The sequence below is a fragment of the Ipomoea nil genome, unplaced genomic scaffold (genome assembly GCF_001879475.1).
Source record: "Ipomoea nil cultivar Tokyo-kokei standard unplaced genomic scaffold, Asagao_1.1 scaffold0117, whole genome shotgun sequence".
Taxonomy (NCBI): Eukaryota; Viridiplantae; Streptophyta; class Magnoliopsida; order Solanales; family Convolvulaceae; genus Ipomoea; species Ipomoea nil.
This window is the reverse complement of record NW_017616545.1, coordinates 908,378-932,187: the sequence shown is the minus strand read 5'-3', so window position 1 is coordinate 932,187 and position 23,810 is coordinate 908,378. Positions and strand designations below refer to the sequence as shown.

The 23,810-nt window shown below is 33.9% G+C and overlaps 3 protein-coding genes across 4 annotated transcripts; 1 reads left to right on the top strand and 2 right to left on the bottom strand.

Annotated features, from left to right (window-relative positions):
• Positions 1 to 2,231: 2,231 nt before the first annotated feature.
• LOC109163849 (mavicyanin-like) lies at positions 2,232 to 9,352 on the top strand. 2 transcript variants are annotated; one of them, XM_019312650.1, is made up of 3 exons: positions 2,232 to 2,491; positions 5,133 to 5,469; positions 9,336 to 9,352. In XM_019312650.1, coding segments are annotated over exons 1-3 (507 nt in total). In that variant the 5' UTR covers positions 2,232 to 2,322; the 3' UTR covers positions 9,337 to 9,352. The 2 variants fall into 2 exon arrangements, with proteins under 2 accessions (XP_019168195.1, XP_019168135.1); XM_019312590.1 differs by lacking the exon at positions 9,336 to 9,352 and having other exon boundaries at positions 2,233 to 2,491; positions 5,133 to 5,656.
• A 21-nt stretch (positions 9,353 to 9,373) lies between these two features.
• LOC109163780 (sugar transport protein 8-like) lies at positions 9,374 to 11,569 on the bottom strand. Its single transcript, XM_019312502.1, has 4 exons — positions 11,376 to 11,569; positions 10,979 to 11,298; positions 9,899 to 10,525; positions 9,374 to 9,824 (listed from the first exon to the last, which is right to left on the bottom strand). Exons 1-4 carry the CDS (start codon positions 11,485 to 11,487, stop codon positions 9,408 to 9,410), a joined length of 1,476 nt encoding a protein of 491 aa, XP_019168047.1. The 5' UTR covers positions 11,488 to 11,569; the 3' UTR covers positions 9,374 to 9,407.
• An 11,282-nt stretch (positions 11,570 to 22,851) lies between these two features.
• Positions 22,852 to 23,397, bottom strand: LOC109160325 (uncharacterized mitochondrial protein AtMg00810-like). Its single transcript, XM_019308687.1, has one exon. It carries the CDS (start codon positions 23,395 to 23,397, stop codon positions 22,852 to 22,854), a length of 546 nt encoding a protein of 181 aa, XP_019164232.1.
• Between the last annotated feature and the right edge of the window lie 413 nt (positions 23,398 to 23,810).

The following is a 23,810-nucleotide window of genomic DNA, read 5'->3' as shown; positions in this document are numbered from 1 at the left end:
GTCAATAAATCGCCCAAGTAGTTAATATGATTGACTTGATTATATATTTTTTATTTTTTTTTTAAAAAAAAATTATTATTATTATTATTATTATTATTATTATTATTATTATTATTATTATTATTATTATTATTATTATTATTATTATTATTATTATTAAATATATGTATACCTTAGGTCATTTTACATGTTAATCTAAACAGTTAATTTTTTCAAATATCTTTTTACCAACCGTTGATATAATTCGCTGGTCAAATTCGCTAATATAATCCGCTAATGCTAACCGCTAACTGCTGATTGTCAAACAAGAACATTGCGAGATAATTCTCACTTCAATTTGTTGTGTGATTTGAATATTCTCTTTGTCAACAAATCCCTCATGTAGTTAATATGATTGACTTTATTAATTATAATTTTTTTATTTTTTCATGGTATTAATAAAATACTTGGTAAATAAATATATAACATTATTTTGTATTTTAACTTTGATATTTAATTAAAAAATAGTGCACAAAAAAGATAATAGACAATGTAGTGAATATAATCAATTGATGAATTTAAATGTAAATAATTTTTACATTGGAGAAATATAAAGACAATATAACTAATAAAATTACTTCTCTTAATAAAGACATTGTAGGGACAATGTAGCAAATATAATCAATTGATGAATTTGAATGTAAAGAATTTTGATATTTGAGAAAAATAAAGACAATATAATTAATGCAATTATTTCTCTTATTTAATTTATTGATAATAAATAATTTTTTTTTTGAATAAAGACATTGTAGACACATCATTCTAAATTAAAGAAATGCATATGTATTATTTTTTGTTGTAGCTACTAAATTATTATTTTTAATTTAATAAGAGTAAAATAGAGTACTAATTATGCCAACTTTGATTGGGATGAGGTTCGAACCTAAGACCTTTCTTATTGAAATCAATGAGTAAGTTAACGGTGAACTAACAGAAGTTAACGGAAAAGATAATATTTAACGGAAAAGTTAACGGATAATCATATTCATTAAGGATAAATTAGGAAATCTTAAGAAAAAATTAAAATCTGATCAATCTGAGCCATTCATTTGATTAAAAAATTTGACCCTTATTTTTTCTACCCATTATAGGTCTAACTCTTTTGGGCTCTTATTAGTATTATATAGGCTAGTAGATATATATATATATATATATATATATATATATATATATATATATATATATATATATATATATATATATAGTAGATATCTCGTACGCAGACACTTTTTAAGAATAGATACATGGAAAATGCAAAAGCTTTTAATGAAAATACCAAGTGGCTTGTGGTTCACTGGTATTGGATGGCTCCCCTATGTGGGAGGTCTAGGTTTCGAGCCTCGGTGTAGGCATAGATTGTATGGGTATCCCCCTTTCTTTGTAAAAAAAAATTAAAAAAAAAAAAACTGCCATAATTAATCTTTTGATTTTAATCAATCTTATCTTATCTTATCTTACTCTATATAATAACAAAATGTTTTTTGCCACATCAATTTCCCGCCTAAATGAAATTGCATCATTTTAAGGTATTAAATGCCAATGTGAAAATTATTGTGCATGCACCGGCCATCTTTAATATGTGTATTTTGATATTTTGAAAATATTAGCATCTATTTATTTATTACGTCTATTGAGTTTTATATATATATATATATATATATATATATATATATATATATATATATATATATATATATATAATTATTTTAATGTAAAATTTTTAAATCTCATTTGGTATCTAATAACACAATTTTTTTAATAATATATGCTAATAATATGTGATGTTTGATATAATAACCAATTTAGTATTGTTAAAGAAAAATAAATTTCAGAATGAATTTTAATTTCATGCATGATTAATATTTTATTTTATTGTTTTTAAAATATTATCAACAATAAAGCTACTTAAATTTTATGCCATGCATCACACGGGACAAAAACTAATTTTTAGTAATAGAGGATTTCCTACCATATCTATAATCCAAATTTCTGCAAATGACCCATTTAATTTTAATTTCTTACCATTTCTATTTACCCATTTAATTTTATCCCATCCCATATCGATATGTAAAGTGCAAACTAACCTAGGACCACAAAAGTCATTTTATATTGGTGGAGCCTCACTCTAAAAAGACTATAAATTCCAAGTCCAAACACAAAGATATCTTGAAGGACTCCCAACCCTTTACATATATTCTCCTAAGGCTAAACAATAAAGAAGACTATCTAGTCTTTCTCTCTTCTCTCTCCCTCCTAAGGATCGGAGCAAGAACAACCTTAAACATGAATATGGTGCGGCAGACGTTGTTGGTCGTCATTCTGGCATCGGTTTTGCAGGTGTCGATGGGAGGTGTGTACAAGGTAGGAGATGGTAGTGGTTGGACAACGATTGGCAATGTTGATTACAAGAAATGGGCTGCTGACAAAACCTTTGCAATTGGTGATGTTGTTGGTATGTCTTCCCTTCTCCATCCTTATACCTTTGGATCGAGTCTTTGCATCTTGCCTATATATATTGTTTTGATTGTTTTATTTGGGTTTTTTTTTTTTTTTTTCTTTCTTGAAATAGTTTTATTTGGTTTCTATTAACTCGTTTAGTCCTTTTATCTTCATTCTTCCCAATTACTAGGGCTTTAATTAACTTTTAAGACTATTAGCTAGCATCTACTAAACCATTGAGTCACCGTGATTTACATCCTCACACATACTCTGTCGGGTCGGAGTGTGAGGGCCCTTAGGGTTGGAGATTCAACCTTTTAGGAGAAGACTATTAGCTAGCCCCATACTTTTGGAATTGAAGCATTGAATAACTACCAACTACTACTACTATACACATCTGTTACAATACCTTCTAAAGAATCATGAGTGTTTAAAAAAACATAATTCGAATAACGTATGCACTTTATTCTCTTCGGTTAGCGAAATAATAGATCAAAGTTTGAAAAATAATTCAAACACAAATTTTAATAGGGAAAATCATTGTTTTAGCCCCTCAATTGTTTTGCAACTGTCAATTTAATTTATAATTTTTAATAATTTTTAATTTGATTGAATTAACCTTACAATTGTTTTAAATTTCATCATAGCCTAGCCACTATTCAATTAATCAGTCGGGTTAGATAATTTAATTGACGAAATTTAAAACAATTGGATGGTCAATTCGACCAAATTGAAGTTTAGGGACTAAATTGACAATTGCATAATAATTAAATGACCAAAGCAGTGATTTTCTCATATTAATATGGATATTAGAAAGTAATTATAGTATGTTAAATAAAATGTGTAAGTTTGATTTTCATACTACATTATTATTTGTACTCGATCAGACGAGACTAATCCAAATTTTGACCAGTTCTATTTGTAAGCAACTCTTCTAATAAGAGTGTTGGTAATACACATGAGTTTGAATCTTTCACCACTTTTTTAATCATTTAAGTGATTCAAATGACGAAATTATACTCACTTTAGTGAACACCTTTTAACTTGTGTTTAATTCAAAGACTTAGATGGGAATTAAATTTTTTCTACTTTTGTTCTTCCGATTTTGATGTCTGACATTTTTAAAATTTTAAAAATATTAATTTGGATAATATTATGTGTAGTCTCACTTTATACTTTCAATTTTTACTCTCAAACACAAAATCAAACATTTGTATTAGGAACCCACATGAAAAAATAACTTAATAGTGTCTGTCCGCCACATCAGAGAGTAAAATTGAAGTCAAATTTGAAAGTATATGTAGTAGACCTGATTAATTTTGTTACTTTTAGAGAATCCACACTAGTGGATAATATGGGGTTAATGTAAATAACTTGGGTGAGGTTATTTATAGATGTGGGGTGGGATTAATTATAGAATTATTTCTCTTGCAAATGCTAAAATATTTCTCTTCCCAAGGGAAGAGAAATATCAGAAAAGATAGGCTGCTGTGCGCGTTTCGCGCACAGCAGCCGCCCATACGGGCGCGTGCAATGACCGCGCCTGACCATGTTTTTTTTTTTAAATTTTTAAATCAGTTTTGTTTTGTTTTGTTTTTTTTTTCTCCCTTCCCACCTTCTCTTTCCTAATCACTCTTACACTATCCCCCGATTCTCCCCAACCATTGTGGATGCTCTTAGACCAATCTCAATAAATGAGTTTTCTTTTTTCAACCCCAACATCCAATTTATCATTCACTATTTAACCAGGGACGGAGCCAAAGGGGGGGGGGGGGGGGGGGGGGGGGCAGGGGGCAGCTGCCCCCCTCACCCCACCCCCACCCCCACCCCATATATAGTCTTTGTATGTATATATGTATATATAGTACAAGTTTTAGTATTAGTATAAAAAACTATAAAATGTTAACAAAATTGAGTTAGATTAGGTGGTAGATCACATATTTGGTAATGAGTTAATACCCAAAATCGTCCTCGACTATAGTGGTTTTTCTCAATTTCGTCCTAATCGACTTTGGTGACCTAATATCGTCCCAGACTTTTGTGTTTCGCTCAATTTAGGTCACCAAAGTCGTTTAGGACGAAATTGAGAAAACCACTATAGTCGAGGACGATTTTGGGTATTAACTCATTTGGTAATGGTTGGTCAAGGGTTCAAATCTTGACATCAATATAGTTTTACAATTCTTTTTACTCATTCCCCTATGACTTCTTCTTTAATATTTAACACACACACACACACACACACACACACACACACACACACACACACACACACACACACACACACACACACACACACACATATATATATATATATATATATATATATATAACATTCTTTTATATTAATAATAAGATGTGTAATTTATAATGTGTTTTCTATTCCAATTATTTTATCAAATTAATTATGTTTCATATTTTGTTATGAATATTTTTATAAAGTTTCGATGTGTTTTATTTTTCTTTCATATCCAACAATATTTACAACTATATTTCTTAGGTAATTTATTTATTTATTTTTAAATTATCTCTTTTGTTTTAATGTTTGGTCTTGGAAAAATTTTCTGAATCCATCTGTACTGTTTCACCCCCCTCAACCGAATTTCTAGCTCCGTCCCTGTATTTAACTCGATGTTGTTACAATTTTCTCCCAGTGTTTGAGTACAATCCTCAGTATCACGACGTGATGGAAGTGACTCACGCTATGTACAGGTCGTGCAATGCTTCATCCCCCATCGCAACTTACACCACCGGCAATGACTCCATAACCATCAACAGCAGCGGCCACCACTTCTTCCTGTGCAGCGTCCCCGGCCACTGCCAGTCCGGCCAGAAGGTGGACATCAATGTTGTTCGTGCCTCCTCCGCTCCTTCACAATCTCCCGTTCCTACTGTGGCGGTGCCTGTGCCTTCTCCAAGTGGGGCTGCCGCCTTCTATGCAACATTTGGGAAGTCTGTTTTTGCTGCTTTAACTATCTGCATCTTTGCTTGAACGAGGATGAATCTGTAGTCCTCAACTTTCTTGATTTTTCATTTCTAGCTTAGATATTTCGTCATCTCTAGTTGGGATTTCTAGAGTAATTGTAGGGGTGGAAAACATTGTTGCCATACAAAAATAAATATTATATTCAAATGAATTTTGCTCTCTTTGTTAGTTGTTATCGAATTTTGGTGTATGCATCTTCATGTACTATGGGATAGGTTCACATATTATCTTGATAGAAGTTATGAGTTATCTTTATCTTTAGTATACCTATAGATTGACTTTTAGTGTGGCATATAAATTTAGGGATTGCTATTTGCACCCTCTTAAACCAAAATAGGTAAAAAGTGCATTGAAAATATAAAATGTTAAAATCTTATAATAAATACATAGGGGTGCAAATAGTCTAATGAGTAGTCAAAATGCTATTTGCACCACTTTAATTAAATCACATTTATTAGGTTTAAATAATAATTAATTAATTCAAAATAATAAAAAAAAATTAAAAAAAAAAAAAAAAAGAAATCCCGCCTTCTCCGGTGCCTTCTCGCCGGAGAAGGCAATTGGGCTGCCTTCTCACCAGAAAAGGGTACATGGGTTGCCTTCTCGATCCGGTGAGAAGGTGACCCCTGGGTTGCCTTCTCACCGGAGAAGGCAACCCAGTTGCCTTCTCTAGTGAGAAGGTATGCCCATCGTCTTCTCACTGGAGAAGGCGATGGTTTCCTTTGGTTTTTTTTTTTTTTTTTTTTTTTTTTTTTTTTTTTTTTTTTTTTTTAACAACCCACTGGGTTGCCTTTTCACCGGAGAAGGCAACCCACTAGGGTGCCTTCTCACTGGAGAAGGTGACGGGAGGTTTTTTTTTTTTTTTTTTTTTTTTTTAATTTAAAAAAAAAAATGAAAAACAAATAATAATCTTTGACCATATTTAATGCTGGTGGTGTAAATAGCAAATTTGCATTTACACCACCTATAAAGCTATTTGACTTACTAAATAGGTGGTGCAAATAGTAAAATAAGTGGTGTAAATAGAATTTTCTCAAATTTAGCTCAAAAAGGCTTTTAAATTGTTGGTATTTTGTGATATAATTTTCAGAGGTCTACTTTTTATTTGAGTTTGGCTCAAAATAGATTGCTTTATCTTAATTGAGAGGTTATTAATTTGATATATTATACCTATTTGAATTGGGAAAAAAAATTGGAAAGGCTTAAAAGGAGGGGGCAACTTTTACTATGGACTATGCGAGAATTGCATCGAGGATTCAAACCATGTCATGCGTTTCTGCCCTGCGACGGAAGAAGTCTGGAAATTGTCTCTGCCTATATTACATGAAAAGCTTAGAAATAGTCCGTTTGTCAGCTGGATTGACGAAGGCACTGCTGCGAACAATAACAGTAACCACCCCTACCACAACAGCACCGTCTTTGCGATCACGGCATTGTGGATTTGGAAATGGCGAAACGATGCTATCTTCAACGGCAAGGTTATCCCGATCGAATCAAAGACAGCCATGATAAAGGCCCAGGTGAACGAAGTAATTTGTGCTTTCGATAAAGCTAGGGGATTCAAACCTACAGGTAATTCTCTGGAGTGGAGGAAACTTAGCTGGACGAAACCACCGGACAACCTGGTCAAGGTAAACATCGATGGGTCGGTGATCCCATCATCCTTTTCTACAGGGTGTGGGGGTGTCATTAGAGGTAGCATGGGGGAATGGAAGCATGGTTTTGTTGCTACCATAGCGAATTGCACCCCCCTCGAAGCTGAAGCCTGGGCGCTTCTCAAAGGAATCCAACTGTCAGCAACTTTGGGCTACACACGGGCTTTATTTGAAAGCAATTCGGACGAAGTAGTCGATTTTCTCAATAGTAACAAACCCCCCAGTATTGCAGCACATAATGTCTTGTTAGCATGCAGGAAAGAGCTACGGGTGTTTGAACTTTGGCAGGTATCACATATCAACCGAGAACAAAATTTGGTGGCAGATGCACTATCTAAACTCTCGCGACAATTCAGAGATGGTTTTCATAGACTACCTCTTCCTCCAGATATAATTAGAGGGATCTTAGAAGATGATTTGGCTGAAGTTCCTTTGTGGCGTAATACCAGTGAATCTGTGTAATTGTGTACTCGGGTCTCCCCCTTCCAGTTAGAAATAAAAAAACAAAAACAAAAAAAAAACTTTTACTATGGATTGTGGTCCACATGGACGACCATGGTCAAAATAGCATCGTTTTAAGTTTTTTTTTTTTTTTTTTTTTTTTTCAAAATAATAGTAGACGGAAAATTTTGTTATGGTCCATATAACAACCTCTCTCATTATTTAGTTTTATTTTATACACATTGTAATTTATTACAACACCACTACAATATCATTCAAATTTAACTACAATTTTATTTAACTATATACACTCAATATGTGAGACATGCTATTCAGTTGTACTTTATACACAATATAGTTTCATTACAACACCATTAAAATATCATTATTATTCAACTACATTTTCATTTGACAATCTACACTCAATTTAATGAGATCTACCCATTCAGTTTCATTTTATACACAATGTAGTTTCATTACATAACCACCAAATTAAAGTATCATTCTAATTAAACTACAATTTCATTTAGTAATATACATTCAATATGTGAGACTTGCTATTCAGTTTCATTTTATGCACAATGTAGTCTCATTACGGCACCACTAAAGTATCGTTCTTATTCGACTACAGTTTCATTTTACAATCTACACTCAATATGTGAGACCTGCTATTCAGTTTCATTTTATACACATTATAGTCTCATTAGTGCACTGCTAAAGTATCATTCTAATTCAAATATAATTTCATTTGATAATATACACTCAATATATGTGAGTTGTTATTCAATTTCATTTTATACACACTGTAGTTTCATTACAACATCAAAAAAAAAAAATCAATGCGTCATAGAATATATATAACGGACATAACGGTTGCCGTTTCTTCTCACGTTTCTTTTCATTAAAAGAAACAGCGTCGTTTTGGCCATGGTGCACTGTATAATGTTTCTTCTATGAGGATCCTTTGTCTCACATTGGAAAAAGAATGCGGGTTAGCAATACTATATATACAATTTTCAAAAAATAATAATAAAAAAATACTATATATACAATTTTCACACGGTAAATGATTGGGTGTTTCACTCTCTAGTAACAATACTACTTTTGTGCCATTTTTGCATTTCGACCTTGTTTTACGATTGTATTAGCTTGCTGACTGGTTACCTCATAGTCATAAAATCAACACACGCCTTATTTGATTGAATACATTTTGCGTTTGGTTCTAAAGTAGATCTTCTATGAGACACATAATACTTTTTAACTAAAATTGCATCTTTAAAAGAGATACTTTTTTAGGGAAATGCAGTTTTCAAATGCCTTTGGTAGGGAAATGCAGTTTTCAAATGCCTTTGGTATTTACAAACACTATAAATAATCTAAATGCTAAGAGGGGACATGCATTTTAAAATATGAATGATGATGCCAGTAGCCTTGCCCTTCCCACTTGACGAGGCCACCTCAAGGGGTGGAGGCGACCAATTAAGTTAATCAGATTGGTAATTTGTAACTAAAAAGTTAAAAATTTAACTACTATAATTAGTAGTTAACTAATCTATAATTAGTAGTTAGTTTACCCCTTTGTGATTTTTGACAAGAATCACAAGACCGTAGATATTTAAATTTCCTTAACCACTCAAAAGTTGAAAACTAAAAAAACACAAAACTAAATTTAAAAATTAATTTTATATAATTTAATATAAAACTAAATCTTATATAATTTAATATAAAACTATATGGTTTTCAAAAAAAAATATAAAACTATATGAAAATTAATAAGGATTGATATGATGAAACAAGCTAATTAAGCCAGCCATCTATCTACCTATCTATCTCGATCATCACAACTCTTATGCGTCGTCGAAGAACCTCTTCCACACGGGATGCTTTTTCCAGACCCTATCCACCATGGAATCGATGGGCACCCCCTTGGTCTCCGGCAAGAGGAAGACGACGAAGACCCCCATGGTGACGATCCAGGCGGAGAAGAAAAAGAAGATGGAAGCTTGCATGGTACAGAGCATGGAGAGGAAGGCTTGGGCGATGAGGAAGGTGAAGAGCATGTTTGCGCTGACGGCGAAGGCAAACCCGGCGGTTCGCGTCTCCATGGGGAATGTCTCGCTGGGTATCAGCCATCCCAAGGGTCCCCATGACCATGCAAACGACATCACGTAGGTGCACACCAATACCACCACCGCTGCTGCTAGCTTCTTGTTCAGTGATCCCGTTGCTGAGAACTGCGTCGACAAGATTATCCCGATAGCAAGCTGCACTTCAAATCCAAAACTTAATATTCTAAACACCAAATTAGATCAATATTCTTACTCCAAATTTTACGAACCTGAGAAATGAGCATCTGGCAACAAGCTTGCAGGAGCAACTTTCTCCGACCAACCTTGTCGACGGCGTAGATGGAGACGAAGGTACTGCAAACATTAACCAGGCCAGTGATGACGGTGGACACGAGAGAGCCATCGGCCTTGAACCCCATGGTCTGGAAGAGCACCGGGGCGTAGAACATAATGGCGTTGATCCCCGTGAACTGCTGGAACACCTGCATCATGATCGCGATGATCAGCGGGGGCATGCTCTCCTTCTTCATTAGCTTCTTGAACGGCCGTTTCACCAGCTTGGCCTTCTCGCAACCGGCAAGCATCTCCTGAAACTCCGCCTCCACCCCTTCCACGCCCCTAATCTTCTTCAGCGCCGCCCTCGCCTCCTCCATCTTTCCCCTCTCCAACAGGCTCGCCGGGGTCTCCGTGATGATCAGGCTACCCACCCCCAAGATCAAGGCCGGCACGCCCGCGAGGCCCAAAGAATAGCGCCACCCATTGGGGTGGATTTTGGAGGTGGCGAAGTTGACCATCCCGGCGATGAGGATGCCGATGGTTACAAAGAGCTGGAACATGATGTTCACTGCTCCTCTGTGTTGGACCGGGGCTACCTCCGTCAAAAACAATGGCACGGTCTGTAGTAGGGAAGAAATTAATTGGAAAAATTAAATAACATTATATTATATTTCATTCAAACATGTAGAATAAGTAAAATTATACAAGTAACCCAATCAAAAAGACTAAGGATACAAACTTATAATCACAATGTCACCAATCCAAACCCTCTTGGTTTGAGCCACTCATGGACTACAACCTTACTTCCTTGTAATCTTTTGATGAACAAGTCACAAGACAAGATTTATCCAGTGCACCCTCGAGTAGTGGTGGTTGCGGGGTTTCCCACAATATATATATATAACCAATAATCCAATATATCTAAAGATACAAACTTGTAACCACAACGAAGTTACAAGTTCGAATCCAAGCCCTCTTGATTGTGAGGCTTCCTCATATATATATATATATATATATATATATATATATATATATATATATATATATATAAAATAAAAAAATAAAAAGAGTACCTCATTGCCAAATCCAACTCCAATGCCAAAGAAAATCCTCCCCAAGATGAGAATCCACTTATGCTCAGCAAAGGCACTCAAGAGTGCACCAATGATGAAGAGAATTGAAGCCAAAAAGATGGTGGGTTTGCGCCCTAAAATGTTACAAGCCTTTGAAGCCCCAAAACTGGCAACCAAAGCAGCCAAATAAAGTGAAGATGTGAAGAGCTGCAACATTTGATCATCATATTTGCAGTAATTGTTCTCCTTCGCGTGACTCTTTCTCTCATATACTCTCGGAAAAAATTTAATCAAAAAATCATCCATGCCGCTCACTCCACCTATCAACCATATTCACAATCTCAATTTTATACTAAAAAAACATATGAAGATCCAAAAGATGAATAAAATATATTACCTGAAATACCGATATCATAACCAAACATCAGCCCACCAAACGCAGCAAGGATCCAGCAAACCAGAACATATAAAGTTAATTTTGACTCAAAAACTGGATTGGAGTTTGCCATTTTTTATTTCTCCCTGCAAATCAAACTTGTAAAAAAGTTATAATAAGGTGATGAACGATTTCAACAATTTTGTGCGTAAATGATTCGGAAGATAGGTTAGGACAATGGATTGTGCAACTGATGCTTTTGACTTAGCATGCACTCTCAATGTAATGGATAAGGATATGTGCATTTATATTAGGCAAAATATTTTTGAAAACTATATTAGACAAAATTTATACCAAAATTAAAGATTCTGGATATATTTTTAAACATACTGAGTCAGTAACAACTAGGCCTAAATTTATGGTGTTGAATAAGTCCACGGAGACTTTTCATTTCTTTGATACATCCAACTGTAAGAGCTGAGATTGGGTTTTCATTTGGGAGATGAGATTGGGTTTTCAAAAAAAAAAAAAGACTGTATTATCCAATATATCTAATATAGCAAATATAATACGATCAGGATTAGTAATAATAGACTCCTAACAAATACAAGTCAATCTGATTAAGTCTTAATTAGAATAAAAAATGTTTTGGTAATATAGAGCACATTGATAGATTATACTTTGTGTTTTCTTTATTGTACCTCTTACAATTATTTTGAAATTTACCTGTTATGTTTTTGAAAATTGCTCAATTTCTTAACACCTATTACAAAAATTCAAGAATGGTTATCAATTTAATGCAATATTTTTTTTCCATTTTCGTTAATGGCTTCTAATAGGAAAAACAAATTTTCCATAATTGCAGTTATAATAGCATATATTTATATTACAAAGAATCTGTAATAATAAAAAAAAAATTATTACAAAGAATCTCAAAACAATATTGAGAATTTTTTTTTAACAAATATGAAATATTTATATTCCAATGGATGTGAAAATATCACAGTTGAAAAATCGCTAGGCAGACCTCAGATGCTTTGGGGCATCTAGCACCTAGGCGGTGATTAATCGGTGCCTAGACGCCCATTTATTTTTTATTTTTAAAAAATTTATTTAATTTTTTTTTTAAAATTTTTTAAGAGTTGATAATTATAAACTATTATTAAATACTCTAATAGTTAGTACTAAAATATAAATTATTAACCTAAAAACATCTAGAATTTGAACAATTTAGAGTTATTTAGTTCAAAACAATGTCGTTTTGAGTGAAATAACACATTTAAAAAAGAAGGGAATAATAGATAATCGGTCGACTAGGCGACCTAGTAAGTTCCTAGGCAGCCTAGCTGATGCCTAGAGGCGCCTAAGAGGCCTTGGCGATCAGCGTATAGGCGGTTTAGTTGGCCGCCTAGCTGGCCAGCCACCCAGACAACCGATTATGGTGATACGTTAGGCGGTCGACCAACGCCTAGCGCCTAGACCCCAATTAATCGGTGCCTAAGCGGAACTTTTGCAACACGGGAAAATATTGGTTGATTTAAAAATGTAAGACTAAATTTTGGTAAATTAAGATGAATGGTGCATGATAGAATTTAATTTTACTTTTTATTAATTAATATAATTGTGCGATACTAAACATAAATGATTACAAGTTCTTATTATACCTATTGGTATCACTTTTGAAAAAAAAAATGTTCAATGAATAAAGGGAAAATGGTACTTCTTCCCTCTAAGTTATATACTTATAGCACTTTCTCCCCCTGAATTATTCAAGTAGCTGTTTTTCCCCCTAAAATGTTAAATGGACATATTTACCCTTAAAATAAATATTTCATTTATTTTTCTTCTCCAACAAATTATGACAATAATTTGGTTCAAACCAAACAAACACTATAGCAACCAAACCGAAATATTCCAATTACAATTTAGAATCGAAACTGATATTTAGAGTTTATTAAAATCGTGAACTGGAACAGACGATTCATGTTCCGAACTGAAAAATTAAAATACATTTATTGTTGAATTTAGACTATTTAAAATAAAAAATAAAATTTTAAAATAAAGACGGTTCAAAATCGCGAACTGGATCCAGAATCGCCGATTCACGGTTCAAGATCCAATTTTTTTTATTCATAATTTTAATAAATTGAAATCCAAATATTAGGTTCTAGATCTGAATCATAACCGGAAACTTTTAATTCAATTGCTATAGTGTCCGGTTCAGTTTGATCTAAACCATGGTCATCCCTACGTATACGCGATAATTTGTTGGAGAAGTATAATAAATAAAATGTTTACTTTAAGGGTAGAAATGTCAATTTAATATATCAGGGAGAAAAAACTACCACTTTTAGAATAATTGAGGGGGCTAATGTGCTTACCTAAATAATTAAGGGGGAGAAATGACTATAAGTATATAACTCAGGGGGAAAAAGTGTCATTTTCCCATGAATAAATATAATCTTATGTAGTATAAAACACTCTACTCTATATAAAAACATTACTTCAAATATATATAAAATTCAACATATTTTTGAAAGACAGAGTACGAAAATAATGTCTCTTATTATTAAAACTGCATTCTATATATAATTTCACATATGTCAATTTTTTTGTGACAACAGAAATCCGTAGCCAATATTCAAGGTTATACATTGTGTAAATCTCACTTCTATGTAATAGTTTATAAACCACACTAATAAGAGTCTATGCAACAGATTCAGGCAAGAATGTGTAGACAAAAATTGAATCCATGACTTTCTCTAGTATAAAAATCATATTTTATCACTGCACCACTCGCCCACTTCTATAAGACTTAACAAGATTAGCTTGTATTATACAGTGTATTTGTTAGATTATAGGATATTACTTGACAATAATTCAACGTCTTTAATTGATGAGTTAATTTTAAATTTGAATTAGGAATTATTTTATTTTTTTTTTCCACTTTGAATGAATTCAAAATCAACTAAATTTGATTTTCGCAATATTTTTAAATTTCGAAGTAAATCGCCAAACCATTAATGAGAAAATGTGTCAATTTAATGATAGTAAAATACCTTAGTATAAGTCACGCACTTTGTGCTCAGATAACACCTCTGTGGCTCCTCTTGATGGAAGGTCACATGATCGAACTTCGGTGTTACGGTATTAACTCTTTGAGCTTCAACAATAGATACTACCTTGTAATAGAGCTAATAGTATTCAAAAAAATACCTTTACTATAATAGTATGTGCATGCTGGCCATAAATGTAATTATAATATTTTAATTTATAAATCATTATTACTTTGTTATTATTATTATTATTATTATTATTATTATTATTATTATTATTATTATTATTATTATTATTATTATTATTATTATTATTATTATTATTATTATTATTTTGTGTAGAGTATATTAGTCTTTATACTCATTATTTTTTATAATCCAAAACCCAACCTAATAATGGAATCAATATTCTCAGTAATTTATTTTCCATCAACCAAAAATTGAATCAATCTTTCTAGCCATTTCTTTCCTATGAAATTTCAATTTCATTCATTCTCAATAAATTTCCGCGAACCAAACGGGCTATCAGTATTCCACTGCCAGAGTTGTGAAAGTGCTCTAGAATTATTTTTAAATATATTTTATATGTTGTTGTATAATACGACTTTTATTTATTTTTTAAATGATTAACTTTTAATAATGAAGTAATTTTGTGGGTTTTAATGAAGTACACTTATGCACTAGATTTAAGGTTTGTTATGAAGTAAATTTATAGCTTTTTCAATTGCACTTTCTGAATTTTATAGTAAACTTATGTATTGATAAAAAATTTTGCTTCATTATACTATGAATGAAATGTGGATTATTTATGCTATAAATATAATGAATGTTGATCAATGTATATGGTTTTTTTGAAGATGTTCTTTGTATTCTTCTATTACTGATGAGAACTGTATGAATTGTATTGATTGAATGATTCACAAAGATACATATTACAAGTATATATACAAGAGAGGAATCACAGGGAGACTAGGATAGAGAGTCATAATCTAACTCAAATACATACAGTCCTAATACTCCACCCTAGCACAGGGTAAGCTAGTAACACAAGCTTGTCTCTAAGAAGAAAAAAAATCTAGGACCAGACAAAGTTTTGACAAAGATATCACATCAAATTGATCTTGGGTTGAAATAAAGTTAACTTGAATGTCTCCAGAAGCAGCTCTGTCTCTAACAAAATGATAGTCAATCTCCACATGTTTGGTGCGAGCATGAAAGATAGGATTTGTACACATATACGTACCACCAAAATTATCACACCACAATTTAGGAACATGAATATTAGGGACATTAATCTCACGTAGCAACGATAAAATCCATATCACCTCAACACAGAAATCAGCTAGAGCTTTGTAGTTAGCCTCAGTAGAAGATCTAGAAACCGTTCATTGTTTCTTACAAACCCAAGACACAAGATTGGACCCAAGAAACACAACATAGCCACTAGTTGAATTACAATCTTTAGGACAGCCAGCCCAGTCAAAGTCAGAGAAGGCATGAAGATATCTTGACAGTGACTTCCTTATATGTAAACCAAAAGTAATTGTTCCCTTAACATACCTCAGTACACGCTTTAGTTGCTCCTAATGTGAAACAGTAGGGGCATGCAAAGATGACTGACTGCAAAAGATAAGTCAGGCCGTGTGATTGTGAGATATTGCAGTGCTCCAGCCAGACTCCTATACTGTGTTGGATCATCATACAGATTTACACTGAAAGGAACATATTTCGAGACAGGAATATCAGTAGATAAAGGCTTGCACTGGATCTTTCATTCCAGCACGTTTTAGAATATCTGTAATGTACCTTTGCTAAGAAAGTAATATAATATTCCATCACCACATTTAACTATTTCAATCCCAAGAAAAAAACCAGGTTCACCAAGATCCCTAATCTTAAATGTAGCAGACAACTTAAACAGTAAATGATTCACTAGATTCTGATCACTCCCCATCACAAGTATATCACCAACATAAACCAACAGATATACAGAGGCAGAATCCTACGAGTAATGAAATAATGAAACATCTGTCTTTGACGCCTTAAATCCAACTGACAGTAAAAACATGTGTAGACGATTAGACCAAGCTCTATGAGAACGTTTAAGCAGACAAATTAACATGATTAGGGAATGAGTATCAATATATCTAGGGGCTGGCGCATATAGACAGTTTCAGTCAGATTACCATTTAAAAACGCATTATGAACATCAAGCTGTCTAATCACCCAACTAGAGCATTGAATTCCTGATCTATCGCCTCATGCCACTCGGGATACCTACCTGCCTATGTACAACAAGTGGGCTCAGTAGGACAGATCTCTGCAATTAGGACCACAGGAGGAGGACGAGGCTGGCTCTTAGTAGCCATAGCATGGGTCCGTGTGGTGGACTTCATAGACCGTCCACGGGGACGTCCACGAGGCCGTGTAGTACCTCCCCCAGGTACGGACGTAGTTGGCTGCATGGAACCCGTGGGCACAACATTTGTGTCATGGCGTGGCATAAAGACAGATCCAGCCCAAGGTTGAGGCTGTGGAGCCGAAAGTGCGTGCAAAACAGTTTTAGTAGCAAAGGGAAAAGTTGTCTCATCAAACCGCACGTGCCTACAAACATATATCTTATTAGTATGTAAGTCCATGCACCTATACCCCCGAAGAGAATCAGGATAACCTAGGAAGACACAAGGAGAGTATCTATAGGACATTTTGTGACGATTGTATAGCCTCAAGTGTGGATAACACAGAGAACTGAATATTAAAGACACTAGAAGGCATTTTGTTTATGAGATAAATAGCAGTCTCAAAATAAAAATTCCAAAACTTAGATGGAACAGAAACACGAGCTATAAGAGTTAAACCAGTCTCAACAATATGTTTATGCTTCCGTTCAATACGACCATTTTGTTCATGAGTGTATGCACAGACTGTCTATGATAGATTCCTAATTGCTCAAATAAGGAGTGTAATCTTTTATATTCTGCTCCTAGATCATATTGGCATCAAGAATCCAGCAAACCAGAACATACAAAGTTAGTTTCGACTCGAAAACTGGATTGGAGTTGGCCATTTTTTTTATCTTTCCTTGCAATTCAAACTTGTAAAAAAGTTATAATAAGGTGATGAATGATTTCAACAATTTTGTGTGTAAAAGGTTAGCAATTTTTTCTATTAACAAAACAATGGATTGTGCATGAGAAACCGATGCTTTGACTTAGAATGCACTCTCAATATAATGGATAAGGATATGTGCATTTATATTAGGCAAAATATTTTTGAAAACTATATTTGGCAAAATTTATACCAAAATTAAATACCTCTGGATATATTTTTTAACATTTCATTTCTTTGATACATCCAACTGTAAAAGATTTTATATATCCTATCAAAATTTAACGAGTTTATTATTTAGGCTCTGTTTGACCGAGCTTAAATAATAACATATTTTAAGTTATTAATAAGCTATACGTTTTATTTGGTAATGTTCTCACAATAAGCTAGTAGCTTAAAATAAGAGTTTATTTTGAAACGTTAGCGTTTCAAAAATAAGCTAGTATCTTCCTAACTTTTTTTTTCTTCTTTATCCTTATTATTTTTTTTAATAAATAACAGTTGCCCTTCTCAATTAAAACAATTTTGATCCTTTTTATTCACCTATTTAATTTTGGACATTTAGAAAAAGTTGCAATGATCTCGATCAAACTAAAAAAATATAGGGAGTTGTGGCTTCAATGCGAAAATTGTTATGGATTCAATTATAAGAAATTCTTGGAATAAAAAATGAGCATCACATCAACAACGAGACCTCCCATATGGAAGATGTCACTATACATGTCATCTGAGCACAAGGTGCCTGGCAGCACCATGAGGTTATTTATACTTATTCAACCTCCTTAACAAATGGTGAAAATCTACTTGATCGTATGACTATGATTATATCTCTAAAATCCACCCTACAATTCTTTACAATCATATGAGTTCTATAATATTTTATAAGATTTTATAAATCATTACACTTTAAAATATTAAATTTTAATATGTAACAATCCTATTTAAAATTTAAAACTATTTAAATTTTATGAAGATGTACTTTTTTGTCTTTTTACATTTACCAGCTGATGGGCATATTTTACACTCATATTTTAGTTACATCTTTATAATATTTTTATATTAATTATTTAATATTATCTAATAATTAGTTCTTTTTATATACATAGTATAATCTATTCTTATACTATATATAATATATATAATATATAATTTATAAGAGTACATACTACGTACTTAATACTATATATATATAACATATAATATAATATATATAATATAGAATGCATTATAGTATACATATAATGCGTACTACATTATAATTACTTTATATATATATATATATATATATATATATATATATATATATATATATATATTATAAATCTAAACTTTGCAATTGATTTTTTCTTTTTTGTACAGGCACGCATCATAATAACATGGCTGGAATTGTGGAAGACTCAGGCATAAGGCAAAATAATAGGAAAAATGAGTGGTAGAAAATGATTGGGAAAATATATAAATAGTTAAGGTTTTCTATTGTAAAATGTTCATTCTTCCCCCCTCTATAGTATTCGTTGAAGTTGTTATCAATGTCCATTTGTGGCTAATTTCTAGTTGGTTTAGTAAATTGAAGCCCTGGAGTTCATAACGCTGTAAGGTTATTTATTTAACTTTATTATATATATATATATATATATATATATATGTTTTTATGCATTTTGAGTATTAAATATTCTTCTAAGTTATTTGAATAGTTGTATCATTTAATTGCTAGGGAGGCCTACTAGTTATTTATTTGATATAATTATTTGCTATATTAGATAATGTTGTGCTACAAATTATTCTAATATTCAGTAGCAACTGAGGTTAATTATTGACGGCTTAGTGATAATTGGTCTCGGGTAGAATATTTTCCTAAATTAAATGCAACCGCTTGTGCTTGTGTTATTTAGTTTGTCGGTTTTCCTAGTTCCTATTGCTGCTATTAAATTAAATCTATAGCGCTTGTTTTAGATTATTTAGTAGTTAGGGGTAATTAAACCGCTTGTGCTTTATTTACCTACAACTAAGGGAAAACAGAAATGAAATAATTTCACGATAAATATTCAATTGCATATTAATTACTTTATTAATCAATGATCAGTGTTGAATTCCGGTGGTGGATCTTTACTAACCAAGGTTTCTTATTATAAGTGTTTTCGATTTATTATTTTCATTGCTTTATTCGTTCAATTAAATTTCTTATTTATTTAAATTCTCTTTTATTTTATCTTTATTCTCGATATATTCCAAACCCCCTACCTTTAATTTGAGCACAAAAGTTAAACTAGTTACTCCTCGTGGGATCGATCCTTACTCCCGCTACTACGTTTGTAAGGTTTTAATTTGGGAGCCTACGACAGCTCGCCAAATTTTGGCGCCATTGCCGAGGAGATTTTCTAGCTTATTTTGTGTTTATTTATTTATTTTGTTATTTGTTTTTCATTTGTCCCAAAAAAAAAAAATTAAAAAAAAAAAATCTTTTCTTTCATTACTTTTACATAATTGCAAATCAAAATATATTTTCTTTTTGTTTATGCCTATAACTCGATCTGCTAATCAAGAACTCTTGCCGTACTATCCGGAAATTGAAAGAACTATACGCAGGTGGAAGAAACAAGCTTTGAGAAAATTGGAGTTTAGTGATCTGGCTACCGATTCTACCAATTCTGATTTAGAAGAGGAACCCATGGCTCAATATCGGACTTTAAAAGAGCTTGGAGCTCCAAATTTGGATCAGCAACCTTTATGCATTACTTTTCCCGCTCTGGATGCTAATATACAATTTGAACTAAAATCTGGGTTAATTCATCTTTTGCCTTCTTTTCATGGACTTGCAGGTGAATATCCGCACAAACACTTAAAGGAATTTCATGTGGTGTGTTCGAGTATGAAACCCACAGGGGTTACTGAAGAACAAATCAAGTTGAGAGCCTTTCCCTTTTCGTTGAAAGATTCAGCGAAGGATTGGCTATACTATCTACCTTCTGGGAGCATCACCACATGGAATAACTTAAAGACATCGTTCCTTGAAAAATATTTCCCCGCTTCGAGGGCGGCCTGTAAACAAAGAAAATTGAATATATATTTAGAAATTCAAAGTTCTGGTTTACATATCAAGTATCAATGCGGTGTGGGTACATGTCTCTGGATATCCTCTGATTCTTCAATTGGTGCCTTGAACACTCCACCATTGAAGGGCCTCCGGGTTTCAAGTGGCTTGATCTTCAAAGAAGGGCTTGTATATATAGCTTGTTCTTCTTGAAGGGCCTCCGGGTTCAAATGGCTTGATCTTCAATGGAGGTTTGGATCAATAGGCATAGGCATGATCATTATGGAGGAGAGACTTCTACTTTCAGTATCACATTTTTATTGTGATCCTGAATAATATTTTTCTAGATGTTTACATCACTTTTCCTAGGATGTGTGTGATTACATAGAAATGAAATGCACTATTTATAGTTGTAGGATAGAGAGTTTTGATAAGCTCAAACTCTTTTGACATTATCTAATTAACAAATTAGATAATATCAATATTATCCAAAATATTTCAAATATATTCAAATATATAAATATTGATAAATAATCAATATTTATCAAAATTTAAGTGTCTACAAATGCCCCCTCGAGACTTGCTTGTACACCACTTGAGAGCATATAACACTTGAAAGTATGTAGTGCAAGAAAGTCTCGACACTACAACTTAAAGATATAAGGCCGTTTCAACTCGTGCCAAGGAGCCTTGAAAGATATGAGGCCGTTTAAACTCGTGCCAAGGAGTATCATTTAGCCTCCTCCATTTCAAATTTCATATGGGGTTTGCCCCCATACCGGTTGAAAGTGCCTATGAAGAGATGAGAGGCAGAGCTGTCCCACTGGGCGTGCCAATTTGTAAACAAAGAAAATTGAATATATATTTAGAAATTCAAAGTTCTGGTTTACATATCAAGTATCAATGCGGTGTGGGTACATGTCTCTGGATATCCTCTGATTCTTTAATTGGTGCCTTGAACACTCCACCATTGAAGGGCCTCCGGGTTTCAAGTGGCTTGATCTTCAAAGAAGGGCTTGTATATATAGCTTGTTCTTCTTGAAGGGCCTCCGGGTTCAAATGGCTTGATCTTCAATGGAGGTTTGGATCAATAGGCATAGGCATGATCATTATGGAGGAGAGACTTCTACTTTCAGTATCACATTTTTATTGTGATCCTGAATAATATTTTTCTAGATGTTTACATCACTTTTCCTAGGATGTGTGTGATTACATAGAAATGAAATGCACTATTTATAGTTGTAGGATAGAGAGTTTTGATAAGCTCAAACTCTTTTGACATTATCTAATTAACAAATTAGATAATATCAATATTATCCAAAATATTTCAAATATATTCAAATATATAAATATTGATAAATAATCAATATTTATCAAAATTTAAGTGTCTACACGGCCAACATTAGGAAAGAAATCTGTGGTATAAGGCAAAACAATGGAGAGTCCCTGTATGAATATTGGGAGCGTTTCAAGAAACTATGTGCAAGCTGCCCACACCATCAAATTAATGATCAATTACTCATTCAATACTTTTATGAAGGACTTTTTCCAATGGATAGAAGCATGATTGATGCCGCAAGCGGTGGTGCTTTAGTTGACAAGACACCGGACGCTGCAAGAACTCTAATTGCAAACATGGCTGCAAATTCTCAACAGTTTGGCAATGGACTTGTCCAACCATCTAAGCAAGTGAATGAGGTAAATATTTCTGCTCTTGAACAACAAATTACTGGTTTAACTACTCTTGTTCGTCAATTAGCAGTAGGCAATATGCAAACTGTAAAAGCATGTGGAATTTGCTCGGTAGTTGGGCACCAAACTGATGCCTGCCCAACTCTTCAAGAAGAACCTATTGAACAAGTCAACATGGCTGGAGGTTTTCCTGGACAACCTCAAGGTAAGTATGATCCATTTTCTAATAAATATAATCCTGGATGGAGGGATCACCCGAACCTTAACTATGGGAACTCACAAGGGAACCAGTTTGTTCCGAATCGTTCCAACTTTCAAACGTATAGACAACAATTCCCTTCCAGCCACCAACCAGCCCAAAGCTCTAGCTCAGGTATGAATCTAGAAGATATTGTTAAATCTCTTGCTACTAACACTTTGCAGTTTCAACAAGAAACACAACTATTCCAACAAGAGACAAGAACTAGTATTCAAGAAACAAAGGTTAGTATTCAAAACTTAGAAAGGCAAGTGGGCCAACTAGCAACTACGGTAAGTCGGTTGGAAGCACAGAGTTCTGGCAAACTACCCTCTCAAACAGTTGTTAATCCTAAAGAGAATGTAAGTGCAATTAAGTGGGTGGTACGCCGGAGTGGAGACCCAGCTCACGTAGAAGAGAGGTAACCCACGTGACTTCTGCAGCAACATCGGCGAGACCCTTGTATTCTGCCTCTGTTGACGAGCGCGCCACCGTCCGTTGCTTGTGCGAGACCCAAGAGACCAGGTTGGTCCCTAAAAACACTGCATATCCACTGGTGGACTTGCGATCTACAGGACAGCCCGCCCAGTCTGAATCCGAGTAGGCGTGAATATCTGCTGAAGTCGAGGCAGTCAAACGAAGACCATGAGTAGTCGTACCCTTAACATACCGGAGGACATGTTTCAGAAGGGCCCAATGGTCAGCAGTCGGTGTATGCATGAATTGACACAGGCGATTGACAGCGTAGGAGAGATCCGGTTGTGTTATCGTTAGGTACTGGAGCGCTCCAACTAGGCGGCGATATTGAGTGGGGTTGTCAAAGTCCTCTGTGGATGGTGTAACAGGCTGAGTAAGGGCAGCTGGAGTAGCCAGCGGCTTGCAGTCAGTCATGCCTGCTCGCTTCAGGAGATCACTCATATAACGCCGTTGAGACAGTAGTAGCCCGCCTTCTATCGGAATGGTCTCAATGCCCAAAAAAAAAACTTGGTACGCCGAGATCCCGGATCTTGAACGCAGTGCTCAAGCGGTGTAACACTGTGTTGATGAGTGCAGCGTCATCCCCCATAAGGATGATATCATCCACGTAGACAAGTAAGAAGACCCGTGACGTCCCAGTGGTGTAGTGGAACAGAGATACGTCAGTCTTTGATGACTTGAATCTTGTAGAAATTAGAAAATCATACAGACGCTTGAACCAGGCTCGGGGTGCCTGTTTCAAGCCATATAGAGACCGCCGTAGGTGGCACACATGATCCGGATGCAGAGGATCTTCATAGCCCGGTGGCTGCCGCATGTACACGGTTTCAGCCAGGCGCCCATTTAAAAAGGCG